The 14,124-nt window shown below is 34.8% G+C and overlaps 1 protein-coding gene across 1 annotated transcript; it reads left to right on the forward strand.

Moving 5' to 3' along the window:
- Window positions 1-289: 289 nt before the first annotated feature.
- LOC120428062 (homeotic protein labial) lies at window positions 290-13,344 on the forward strand. The gene is made up of 4 exons (XM_039593021.2): window positions 290-1,340; window positions 11,378-11,467; window positions 12,090-12,265; window positions 12,452-13,344. Exons 1-4 carry the CDS (start codon window positions 533-535, stop codon window positions 12,632-12,634), a joined length of 1,257 nt encoding a protein of 418 aa, XP_039448955.1. The 5' UTR covers window positions 290-532; the 3' UTR covers window positions 12,635-13,344.
- Window positions 13,345-14,124: the final 780 nt, after the last annotated feature.

The following is a 14,124-nucleotide window of genomic DNA, read 5'->3' on the forward strand; positions in this document are numbered from 1 at the left end:
TTTACTGTTACTGTTTCAGTTCAAATTTCATGTGCATTTGACTCCGCCTCCTTTGTAGCAGCAAAATGCAAAAACTGCGAATAATGCGCCCGGTTCATTATTGGTGGCTTCCATTGAGTGAAAGAGAACAAAATACCGGTGAGCAACTCTGTTTTCAAATAACGTGTAGGGAAGAACGGAATGGGTTGATATGTTGAAAAAGAAGATACTCTGTGTGAAAAGGCCAGACATATTTTCATCATAGCCTTTTTGTTGCGGTGTTTTTGCTTGACAGCATTGATTCAGTAGAGAGAGCTCAGTTTCAAACGAGTGGTTTCAGGAGAAACAACATCGCGTGCTTCCGTCGGAATTATGTGTGAAGTGATTTTATTTTCTGACTTGGCTTGAATTATTTGCAATTAATTTCCGAGGAATTTCTCGTGAGAAATGCATAAACCTAATGATGCTTCATTGAAAATGCTATGCATGTTTTGCATATCTTGATTAGTTTAAAGCGTGATATCATATGTTAAGACTGCTTTTGTGATTCAATATGATTGATGTGAGTGTATATGGAAGTCATGCAATGCACGCTAGTGGTTTTCAAAGTGGAAATTCAGGATCAGACGGATTCTCCTATATACCAACAAATAATCATTACTACCAGAGACACTCAACAAATGTGGACTGCAGCAATACTGGAATAGATTCGTCATCCTTTTCGGCGCAAGCAATTGGAAATCCTGCGAGTGCATGTACTAACTCGCCTAACCCAGTTCAACAGCAACATTTTGCTCATAGTCATCTGTATAGCCCATCTGCAATCGAGTATGGAATTACGACATCTAATTCCCCGTCGGATCTTTATTTCGATAGTGAAACACAGAGTATGTTCTACAACAATAGTCAACATACCAATAGTCCATTTGCACAATCCAGAATAATAAGTGCAGACAATGGATTGAGTTACACAAATCTTGATTATATGTACAGCCATCAAGAGAGCGGAGATACTGTAATCAGTCAAGAAAGTAAGATACACTTACATCGTTATGAAAATACAAGTGAACATTCACTTAGTCACCATTCGCTACCAAATACATCATGGTATTCAGAAGGAAGTTCACACCATGCACAATCGAGTTGTGTACCAGGATTTTCAACAAATATACCACATGGACTGAACATTGTGCGACAAGACACGGATAACAAAATCAACACAGGAAGCATAGGCTTGGCCAACAATAGTGATAGTGATCAAGCAATTCATCAACTAAGACATGAGCATATACAACAAAGTTCAACTAATGCTCCAACATACAAGTGGATGCAAGTTAAACGCAACGTGCCAAAACCGCAATGTAAGTTTTTGAAATCTAAATATAATCTAGATTTCTAGATTCGTTGATATTTACTTTGTGAATACCGTAACCGTTCGTTTCTAACAAATGAAAATCTTTATTGATGAACAATGTTTTTCAATATTGTTTGATAAGAAATGTGGATTGTATCCTACGGAAAGAAAATGTTTACACACAATGTCCAGAATGAGGGTTGAATTCTCAAGTGTTGGTGCTAATTAACAAACGGCTAGAAAGCAAAGCATGCCGTAATATAAGATCTTTATCGCTACACATAATTATAATATTTTTACGTCAAGCGGCATGCAACCGTATACAACCCTATTGCTATATAGTATTCACTTCAGTAGCATTTGTTTGTGCTCTACAGGGTAGGATCAATAAAATAATTAGCGGTCGTGTGCTGTATTTTAACTAGCTGGGTTACCCTTGAAAGGATATTTTATGCCAAGGAACACACTTTCTAAGTGAATATACTTTTTCAACAATGGACTGAAAATTTGATTAAAATTGTCTTAGGCGTCGTCCATAAAGTACGTCACGCTCTAGGGGAGCGTTTGACATGGGGGAGAAAGGGGGGGGGGGGGGTAACGTCTGTAACGTCACGCTAGACTAATTTTTTAATACTAAAAATTCATTTTTAAAATATAACTCAAAAAGTTTAATGTTTGATAATCTTTTCATATAAATCAAACACTATTTGAGTTGTTGATTATAGATTTAATATGTAACGCATTTAAAACGTGGCGTACTTTTCGAGGGGGGTCATAGCCAGCGTGACAAAGTGTGACATGCGAGGGGGGTTTAGTTTTTTGTTTGTTTTCATAGTCAGCATTTGCATTTTTTATTAATGTGGGCAAGGAATTTGAGGAAAATAAAAACGATATCTTGTCACAACAAAAATCCGATGGTAAAATCGCATGTAAAAGCTAAAGCATCACTTTTGTGAGAAAATTTAATAATACACACTGAATCACCAATGCTATGCTTTGCTATGCTAAAATTTAATAATACACACTGAATATGCAGTTTTTCTAAACACAATAAAATATTAACAATACAAAAAATCAAACCATCCACTTCAACGTCCCGAAAGTCTTTTGTGTTCTTCTGCTTCTGCTCAAACTTTGGAGTCCAAAGGCTTGAATGGGGAGAGTATTTTTTCATAAAATTATTTTTATTAGGTCCTTTTCGGTACAGGGACCTGGTTAGGACCGAGTCGGCTTTTGTAATTAGATTGTTCTTAAGAATAAGAGTACCCAAACCTCTTTATACTCCAAGGAACCTTCGACTCCAGGATTCAAACTGACGACCTTACTTTTTTATTTGTTATTAAATAACATGCAAGTTAGTCAAAGTTAAAAAGTATAAATCTTGAATGAAGTAAAATTTTATAGCTAATTTACTATCCACAATATTATGAAAGGTAGTATCATATTGACAACACGACTCTGGGTGTAATATTATAATTAATTTACACATTTTTAGTTGGAAAATTACACATTTTCCTGACATAAAAGATGTACTCATATTCAGATGTAGGCAGTTTGGCAAAGTCGGCCCCAGCAAATTCAAATGGTGGCGTCGCAAGGAATGACGCATATCTTGTTTGCTGAAAAAAAGCCGAACAGTGAAGGTCTGTGCAGGGCCTCAGGAAGCTCAAAAATTATATATTTTTTTGGAAGGAGCCTAAACCGAAAAAAAGGTCTCCGATCGGGCTCAAAATTTTTCTGGGGGTTCCTTGGCCAAAATAATTAGACCCGTATTTTTTTTTGTTTCGCCATTAGGGTGACCTACATTGTGCTAGGGTGGTACGAAAAATTGCAATTTTCGTCATTTTTCGCAAAAATCACTTTTTTCAAAAAAAATCATATCTCCGCGTCATTTTATCCGATTTTAGCTGTCTTAAAAGCAAAAGAAAGGTGAAAGAAAGTTTAGCCGTTTGAGAAAAATAGTAAGAAGTTTCAAAAATCTAGCTTAACATTTGAAAAAGTCGTTTGAAAACTTAAAATGTTGTTTTGACCGTGTCTGGGCCAAAGAGCCTAACTCAGTTTTATTTTCAAAAAATCATATCTCGGAAACGTACTGTTCAACATCGCCAATTTTTTGATATGTTATGTGAAATTTTCCGAGGAATTCGATAAAAATATCAATTTGCGGTCATCAAGTAAACATATGTTCATTTGAATAACATAGCAGATTTCCTAGTTCCTTTTAGTGTTGTATTAAATCATAATCCAGTTTGGAGCATTTATGATGTTAACTGAGGCATTACCAAAAGTAAGAAAACAATTAGAAAAATCATGCTAAAATTGCTAAGAATAGCGGATAGAAAGAGAGAAAGCTTATTACTAGGTCACCGAGGGCCCAAAATTATTCTACCTTGTTACTGTCGGAAAACGCATCATCATCTCGAGAGAGCAAAAAACTCTGGCAGGGTAACAAGATCTTCCCCGGTGACTTTTTGCTGGGCCGCAATGCCCCTACGGGCAGCGACCACGCTGGTAATCTTCCGCCTTCATCCAGGAAGAAACGTTGAGTTGTCCGCTGGAACCGTATGCTGTCCAACTTCTGGCGCTTTCCCTGCCCCTCGAAGTAGGACGCATCTGCGGTAATTGCCGGTTGCGTTACCGTCGCAGTTCGCACACCTGACACGCGACTTTGTTTGCTCTGAGTTGTCCCACAAGTTCGCCTTTCGCAGCAGTGCACACTCCTCGGAGAGGTTTGTATCACTACATTTCGCGTAGCGGGGCGGAGGTAACAGTTTCGCGAGCCGTGACCAAATTTGCGGCAACGTCCATCAGGTTTTTGGAATATAACCGCCAGTAAAACAGTCTAACGCCTTAGTTCACCGCATGTCTTGAATTTTGATATCGCAGCGGTCGAAGTACAACAGATACAGGGTGTGTGTACTAGTGACTGTTGTCTTCCGCGAGAGCACTTTTATCTCCCGTGACGTTATTCCGGCACCCGAGAGGTGTCTCTTTAGGTCATAGATCAGTCGTTGTTTTCAGATTTTTGTTTACATTTTTATTCTAAACTTATTTCTATTAGGTCCTCTTAGGTGTTACAATTTTTGTTTACATTAATTACTGTATCTTTTGATTGGTGTAGCCAAATTAGTTAAAACTTGGAGCGTTTGCTTAGCGATACTATACGAACAAGTTGCTTTAAAAAGTTTGACTTCATCATTTACCATCAAACTTTAAAAAATGAGTTTCTCAAAAAGTACTAAATGTTCGTTGTCGCAAGATAGAAAACAAACGACGGTCTAGTTAAAAAATATTCATTGACCCTTGAACAGAAAAAAAAATAAATAAAAAGGAAACATAAGTTAAATTGGTGTTTCATAATTGTGGGTAGGTCTCACAGCACTATATCCTTTATAGAATCACAAGCCAAAGCAGGCACATCACTTTTGAGAGAACAATTTTTATATTACACGACTTAATGTACGGTTTTGTTGCTTACTAAATATTTCTGGAATCAATCCCAGCACGCAGATTATGACCGGTAAAAATAGACAGGAATCACAACAGAATAAACTCACTTATGTAAAGTAGGATTCCCTCCATGTTTTGTGTGTTTGTTTTACAAGTAGTAATGCGCCATGAATTTTACACGTAGGCGAATTATCTTTTTTTAACTGTGCTCAGCTTACAAATTTGGATCCTCTTCATTGGCGAGATGGGCTGGATCCCCATGTGTGCAACAAGTAGTTGAAAAACCCCTGGACATTTGTATCCAAGTTTGAGAACCGCTGGTTCAAAGCATTCCATTTCCAAAGTGAAAGATCAAATTGAAATATGATATGGCAAATAGATATCTGGAAAACGGTGTGTACATTTATTCTCCCTCTCTACTTCAACAGAGTTGTTTATGCAATGCCTATATATTAATGCGTTTCCGAATCAGATATGATTTCTCCCACAAGTTATGTAACAAACAGCATATCAAGCAAAATAATGTAAATGGGCCAATGCGAATTTGTTAACAAGCAGCCTATCCTGCTCACGTCAGTTAATTTTTACAATAAAAATGAGTAGGATAGACCGTTATTTATCCGCATTGGCCCATTTAAATTTTTTTGCTTGGAATCCTTCCTTGGAATTTTGAGACTGATGAAGTTCAATGCATTGTATGTACGTTAGGATGTCTAGAATATGAGATAGTGTTTGAAAACTCCCTCCACAACCAGAATACTGTTCCATGAATTTTAACGTCTTTGAGCAAAATACTACAAAAATCGGCCAACATTCAACCGTTCACACGTACTTAACAATGAAGTTTATACCAACCCCATTTTTATGTATTTAATTGATAATAACGTGTTTAAAATCTTGATAGAAATTCAAACCTATACTTTCGAAGGACCAAAACATTATAACTTGGTCCCCTCAAGAATAGAGAAATATTTACTGTTACTTACCTAATGCAATCTAGTCCTTTTTGAATTCAAAAATGTGTCATGCATTTCACTGAAAAGGGTTAATATAATTTTAAATCTTGACCGAATTTGCCCAAATTTGACCCATGGTCTTAGAATAGCTCAACAATGTTTTACGGTTGAAGAGCAGTGGGGTCCTTTTTTACCACTGAATTTTGGGAAGACCTTGTGGGAGTTGAGAGTAAAACATTATCAACTTAAATGTACTTTTGGCTAGGACTGAAAATATACAATATCATAAACATAACACTTAGAGTTGGTAACCTTGTAATAGAAAATTCTCATTTAATGTAACTTATTAAAAACATGATGATTTGCATGTATTGATTTTCATAGAGTGTCTCATTGTACCCTACGTGTCTTATTATTCCTGCCAAATCCGTCTACATTGAGACAGTGGAATAATTCTTACAGTAAAGTTATCTTATTGATTACTACTCTATTCTACACTTTTTTAAGGTGGTTTACATGAGCTAAAGTAGTTTATTTTTTTCGCAGGTCCTGCATTTGAAATAATTGTCTGAGTTTACAAACGTCGATATAAATTCAGGCAAATATTTTCAAATAAGTTTAAAGATCTCAGTTTTATTCATTTTAGTTTTATTGAATTGTTTTTGTTTGTCTCTTGCAATGCTTGTTATATATGCATTTTCAAAAAAAATGTTCTATTTACCCTTTATGTTCCTTCTGACGCAGTGATGAAATAATACTGCAAAGAATGATTAATTCTGGAAACCTAAATTCAACCAAAGGCTTCGTATCTATTTTCTGTCCATATTCAGTAGCTGCAACTTGTTATCTTGACATTGTGTCAATCTAAATGAATGTGGATCGATGGTAACTTCGTCGCATGAACAGTTGACTGAGGAGTGAGGTTTTCTTGTTATCAGCCTTAAGTCAAATATTTAGTTTAGCTTATTATGTTTCTAATGGTGGACACGCACATGTACTCTAGCTGAGAAGATTTCTACCCATATTGAAGCTTACATTTACTTTTTGATATGAGTTTGCCTACTGTTATCATAAATATCGTGCAGATTCACTTGGAAATATTAATAATCACACCAACCAACAAAATTTCCGCGCAAACTCAACTCGAGGGGAAGAATGAACTTTGGGGTCCCCAGAAACACATAAAAGCAATCCACTTTAACGATTCCCCGGGTCTTTTGTGGTCTCTGTTGCAAGTTTCTGCTCATTTCTAGGCGTCCGAAGGTTATGTGTGGTGAGTCACCCAAAACCACTTTTACGCAAATGGATCGATTTTTTTACTTTTCCATCCGATAGATAGGCGTGATCAGGCAAATCTCGTCTCGAAAAATCGCACCGGGACCTTCTGGGATTGAATCCAGGTCGATTGAGTGAGAGGCAACCACGCTTACCCTATACCACGTAACCTTTCGGCCCAGACTAAATATTTTTCAAAAATTCAAAGTGCACGTGTTTCTGTGGACCCTAAAGTTCATGCTTCCCAGTCATTTTTTAGATTTTTTTTGTAGATCAGTGTTATTGTTGATTAACCGCCATTCATAAGTGACGAGGAGAGAGGTTAGTCTAACTGGTGCTACGAAAAACAGTAAAATTTAGTTTTTGACTTAAACAATACAAGACTTTGAGAAAATTAACAATAATGTTGGTTGTCTCTTTGAAATTAGCTCCACTTAATCCATTTTAGTTCAATCTTTGAGGCAATATTTTAATTCAATTCCACACGCATACAAAAACGTAACAAACATACGCGAACCAGAGGAAAACGCAGCCGTTAATCGTAGAGAATTATTTTCAACCAACAGATTTTTTGACATTATGCTTTAACTTTAGTCAAAGTGTCATGCTCCGCCTGGGTGTTAAGTAAATTTTGCATTATTTTATGAAATCCTATGTGATACTACACTCAGAAATATGTAGCCCATCAGTATGGAAAACCTACTTGACCGAAATGTCAAGCTCATATGTAGAGTAAGCTATTGTGTTTCATATGTTTATGGAACCTTTTCAAAAAGAACTCTAGATATATCCTTTCAATTCTTCATCGGTATGTTGGCCGAGCGGACTAAGGCGCCATTCCTTACTGTTGGTGCTGGAATTCCGTCGGTTGCAACTTTTTTTGTGTTTACAAACATTTTACATGTGTAATATTAAGTGTCTTTTTTGACGAAGGTGATGTGCATGCTTTTGCATGCGATTTTCCCATCTTTTTTGTTGTGCAGCATTACATACTGTTTAGATAACTTTTACAAAATTGTATGGGATTATTCAGTTCAAGTAGAATTACACATTTTCGTGTAATCATACACGGAGAAAAAAGAGTTCCCAAAATCGTGAACAAGCGTTCATGAAAATAGGAACCACGAACAAAATGTTCAAATTTCATGGTACGTTTTTCAAAATCGTACCATGGGATTTGAACACTTTGTTCGAGGTTCCCATTTTCATGAACGCTTGTTCACGATTTTGGGAACTCTTTTTTGTCCGTGTACTTGAACTGAAAAATTCAATACAAGTTTGAAAAGTGAACTTAAAAATGTGTAATGCTGATTTTGTGTACAGGAAGCATCTATCTTGCGATGTGTCTCTGCAAGAAATTAACTTTTCAGCACTGAAAGTCTGGCGCAACACGAGAAAAGGTCGGACAAGCATTTTGACAGCTGGAACTGGACAGCTTGCAAATTCCGAGCTAACAGGTAACTTTTTCATAAAACTCGAAATGTTAAACAATAGTTGGCCTTCACAGCCATCTTTTAACACTGCGGGTTTTGTTAAATAGTTACTTGTTGGCTCGGAATTTGCAAAATAGTTTTGACTGTCGAAATGCTTATGCGCCCTTTTCAAGTGTTGCTGCAGAAGTGTGCTATAATGATTTTTTTTGCAATACCGTCGTGTAACTACTTTCTTTGGAACCCATACTATGCCGTACACCAAGCACGTATTGAATCTGTCCAAAAACAATAGTTACTGTACGCACTACGTAAACTTAACTGGACTTCATTTCTTCTCCCATCATATGCTGCATGCTCATAAATATACAATCATTAAAAGAACGTCGTAAATTTGCCATGCTCTCTTTCATCAACGACACGCATACAGTCAGCAGCACTATTTTCAGAAATACGCAATAGTATTCATGAATCAAGCCGTACTCTTAGACATTCACCACTCTTAAAAATGACTGCATACACGACAAATTATTTAAAAAAATCACCACTAAATCAAATGATGCACTTTTATAATGAAAATTCACAGTAGGATAGAGTAGTCATTAATGAGACAAGGGGAACGTAGTTTCAACCAATCAGGCTCATATTTGGGGGGAAGGTGTATCTACTGGATACACTTCTGCTATAATAGTGGCTTTGGTTATGGACGCTCCCTTGAAAAGTTATTCATAAATGTTTGATTCTGGGGTTTAAAAGTAAATTATGGACAAAAAATACTTTTTCGCTCGTAGGCTGCCATTTACACCAAAACTAATATTTCTTCATATTTCTGTCGACGTTCCATAGTGATTGAGTTGGGCTACAATGTCCTTTCATTAAGATTGACCAAAATTTAGAATATACCCAGAATCCAGGGCTGTCTCATTGTTCCCCACTCATTTTAGCCCATGGGTAACAATGAGACACTTAGATTTTTCTTCACTAAGCTTTTCAAAATTTATGGAAATCTTTCAAACAAATGAACAGAAAGTGATTTTTGGCATATTTATAGAGTTTTAACTTCATTAAACCAAACATACAAAGTTTTGTGGTACAAATATACGGATTTTACAAAATTTAAATACTATTTAGTATAACTTTTGTTAATTAAAGTTTCATGTTGGCAAAATTACTCTAAAATATTCAAGGCAAGTCACCTGTAATGAAATAATACAAAAACATGATGTATTACTAGCAAAGTATTATTTTTCGTATGATTCCCTAGCTGTCTCATTGTTCCTGCCAAGTGCGTCTACAACGAGACAGTTGAATAACTCTGGCTGTAGACGTCAGATCAATATCATATTTTGGCCAATGTTAGAACACACTAAAAGAAAGAAAATGCATTAAAAAGCTCATTAAACCATGCTGATGAAAAAAATTAGAAAATTCGTTGAATGTTGAAAACCAAAAGTGTCTCATTGATGACTACCCTACCCTACATACAGTACATCTGTACAATAAAAATAAGAAAATTGTAAGTAGTCTACATTAGAGACCCTAAATGTGGACACTGGTCTAAGTGTGCTAAATCTTTCTGGCAACGTATGTTTTGAGCTTGGCAACACTGATAAGTTTCGCTGGGCGTAAAGGCAAATGCTCGTTTGGATACATCAAACTCGTGTCTGTTTGGGTACGTCAAATTCACTTCGACCAGTCTCCCTATTTAGGATTACTAGTCTACATAAGCTTGACGAATAAACAATAAACTAAATTATTTTATTGTCATTCTCGAACGACGAAAGGGCCTGCTTATCAAAAAACAACAAAACACAATTGAAAGAAAATTCGCTAGATTTACAAATGTTGTAATTTCAGTTTCCTTTTGAGAACGTTAAAACCGCTTACTCTTCCATCCTCTTTTAGGCCATAAATTAAGATGCCTGAAAAACTTGTAACATGAAAATGTCATTGCAATGATCAATGTCTACTACACAGAAAAAAAATCATGGTAATATTACATCTGGGAAGGGGTACATCTTTTATGTCAGAAAAAAGGTGTAATTTTACCTCTGGAAATGTGTAATTTTACCACTTTTCTTGTGTAATGTCACTTTTTCAGTCTAAATTGAGGCACGGGTATGAATCTTCAAGCAATTTCAGTATGGCGACTTGTATGAGAAGAAAGTGAGGCATTTTCGCTAGTTCTCACTGTTCTGTGTTCTGCGTGCACGTCCGCAAATATCGACCACACACATACTAACACAAAGCACCACCAAGAGGCAAAAGGTAGTTACGAATATTGTTGGCACTTTTGTTAAAAAATAAGCGGTTTTGCAAAAACAAATAACAAAACCAACTTTTAAGTGTAGTTCGACTATCAAACTTATAATTCGATGCTGATTTGTGAGGAATTTTTTAAAAAATAAAAAGTTTTTTTGCAGCACCCCTTTTGGGCGGACATTTTTGTTGTCACCTTTTGGTTTCTTGGATTAGTCATGAATAATTTCACAGTGTAATAAACAGGGCAGCTACCACCACGCGGCGCCACCGTTTTGATTGAGAAAATGATACAGGTTTTTCAGACGAGTTTCAATCCCGTGATTGAGGTAAAATTACATCATAAAAGAGGTAATATTCAACCTTCAAAAATTACAGCTTCCAAATTTACATTATTTTTCTCTGTGTACACAATAAAAAACATGGTAATATTACATCTTATATGCCAGAAAAAATGTGTAATTTTACCTCTAAAAAGGTATAATTTCGCCACATTACTGGTTTAATGTCTTTTTCAGTCTAAATTGAGAAGTAATACTAAACCTTCCAAAATTATACCTATTAATAAATGTTTTCGGAATTGCAATAATTCAGATAGTTCAGATGCTTTACGAATGACTCCTTGACAAAATTTTATTGTTGAATCTAAATACTTCTTATTTTCTATTTCACAGTACCAAAAAGCACCCCTCAGACACCAGCAGAATTCCACATCAGTCATCATTCAGTGGATCCATTAAGAGGATTAGCAGATCATAATTTAGGTAAATCAGATACTACGGTACTTACATGTTAATATTGAGGCAAGCTGCATTCAACAGCTTCCATTTTTTTGGTTTTGTTGAGAAGTGCGTAAACAATTTTGCTCGAAATAGTACGGTGTTGTGCCGCAACACTTTTTGCCTTCCTCACCTTAATGACAAAAATCACTCGAAAGGTGTCTTATTCATATCAATTCAGAAAAATGTTTGTGCGTGATGATTTTGATAGCTTTGGTTCCATTTGATCTGTCGCTGTTAAAATTGTGAAGTTTTATAAAGTACCTCAAAAGTTATGCAAACGATTTCGACTGAAGTTTGGAAGATTGTCAAGAGGGTGGTTTTTGAGCGAAAAACCTTCATGTTATATATTTTAACGCACAATCGCACAAAGACACTTTTTCAAATATAATTAAAAAATCAATACATGAATATTTGTGCATGAACAAAAGGTAATTTTGCTCTGAAAATAAGCTTTATCGTTGTCTTTCATATTTTTTAAATTTATTCCATTCCTGTAACCAATTGAAAGCTCTTCTTGCAATATTAATAAAAGTAACCAATTAAAAGAAAATTTATTGTGGAATAATAAAAAAAATCAATTATCATTTATTTATGACCTTTTCAGCATCCTCATCGAGTTCACATCAAACCAGTTTTCTGATGACAAACGTTAGTACCGGACGAACAAATTTCACTAACAAACAGCTGACGGAGCTAGAGAAAGAGTTTCATTTCAACAAATACTTAACACGAGCCAGAAGGATTGAAATAGCCAATACTTTGCAACTGAATGAAACCCAGGTAAAATTATCACTCCAAATGTCTCCCCTTGTTTCATTGCCTCCGATTTTGAGGCCAATCTCTGGAGATTTTTTTAAGTTCAATAAACTTTTTTTTTGCTTTTTGGGTGTTTTTGAAATCGGTCTTTTGACTAATTTAATCTACTGATCTCCATTTTTTTATAAATTATATTAATTTTATTTTCAGGTCAAAATATGGTTCCAAAATCGCCGCATGAAACAAAAAAAACGGATTAAAGAAGGATTAGTACCACATGATAGTCAATGTCCATCTCCGAAGATCATTAATAGCCCTTCAGATACTACTCCTATGAAAAATGCCACAATTACAGAAAGTAATGATAACAGCCGAGAGTCTACTTCATTATAATTTTGTAATTTGAAATTGCTAAATAATATTAACTTATTGTTTTTGTTACAAATTGTTCAAAAGAGCAAAAAATACACAATCAAAGATATTATGCATTGAAGATAAAACCAACCCACACACATTCAAAGAAAAAAGTATTGAATAGACATATAATATATTTTTTAAATCAATTAATTTAAAATTGTCCATGCTAAATTATTTAGTTGAAAAAAAAAAAACACAACAATTAACTCTAAAGTGTTGAAATTGTGTATTTAATGCATTAATAATAATTTACCACATTTTAAGAATTTTGAAATTTTTAAATGGCATTCAACATGTGTAGCGGACATTTTTCGTTCATTAATTTCTATTTCATAATTGCTTAGCAAGTGGTTTGAATATGCGATCAGTTATGTCGAATTAAATCAATAAAATGGCAAATTAACATTGCTTGAGATGTGGCTTGTCAATCAGTCCAGCTCACTAGTATAATAAAGTTTTGATAGTGAAAAGTCTTGATCAAATCACGGTAATGTTATAATCCCAAAAGTATACTGGTGTTTAAATTCAATGCATAAAAACGATTATTAGATAAAAATAATATTAATTAACATCGAATGTTCCTCTAGTGTAAATTAGGTAAGATTCATATTCATATAAATTATAAAAAAAAACTACAGCAATCGAAAGCGTGTATTATACAAAATAAAATTTGACTAGAAAATGAATGAGCTGAATGTCTTTTAATGTGTTACTAAAACATCTCTATTGCAATCCCGGGGTACGGGGTAAAAGTGCGCACGGGGCAAAGGTGCGCACCAGCCTTTTAAATACTTAATTTCAACTTAAAAAGCTCATATTTGGGGTTTCGACTTGTCTTAGGGTCAATTTTATGTATGTAAAAACATAAAGTAAAAAATGAATTTTGTGAAAGCTATTTAGAAAAGTCACTTTTGGGCCATTTTGATCTTATATTTGAAATTTACAAAATAAGGTTTACAAAACTTCAAGTTTAAGAAATCTTTGAAACCATTTAACTAGTGTTTAGCCTAGCCAGTTACCTTGCTAACCCTTAAAGAATATTTGAAATTCCTCTTCTTCTTATTTTTTACCATAATTTTTCCTAAAAAGAAATTTGCTGGGCAAAAGTGCGCACTAAATTTTCTAAACATTTTGTATGAAAAAAATTCAAACACATTGGAAAACTTTTATTTCTGATAAAATTGATTCAAAATCACCAAAAAATAGTAATTCTGCCTAAATAGGACGAAAAAATATAACTTATGCGAAAATAGGAATGTTTTGCCTTTCTTACAAAAGAAAGGTTTTAGGTTTGCTTTTGGAAAAACGCTTTTTTCAGAAATCTAAAAAAAATCGTGCACGGCGAGGATTCGTCCCAGGAAAAAATCCTATTACTAAATTGAAGGTATAGATGCGCTCTTTCAATTGAATTTTGGCCCGAAACCCGGAACTCAAAGTCTGATTTTTGAGAGCTCTTTTTCTGAAAT

The sequence above is a fragment of the Culex pipiens genome, chromosome 3 (genome assembly GCF_016801865.2).
Source record: "Culex pipiens pallens isolate TS chromosome 3, TS_CPP_V2, whole genome shotgun sequence".
In the NCBI taxonomy this organism is placed as follows: Eukaryota; Metazoa; Arthropoda; class Insecta; order Diptera; family Culicidae; genus Culex; species Culex pipiens.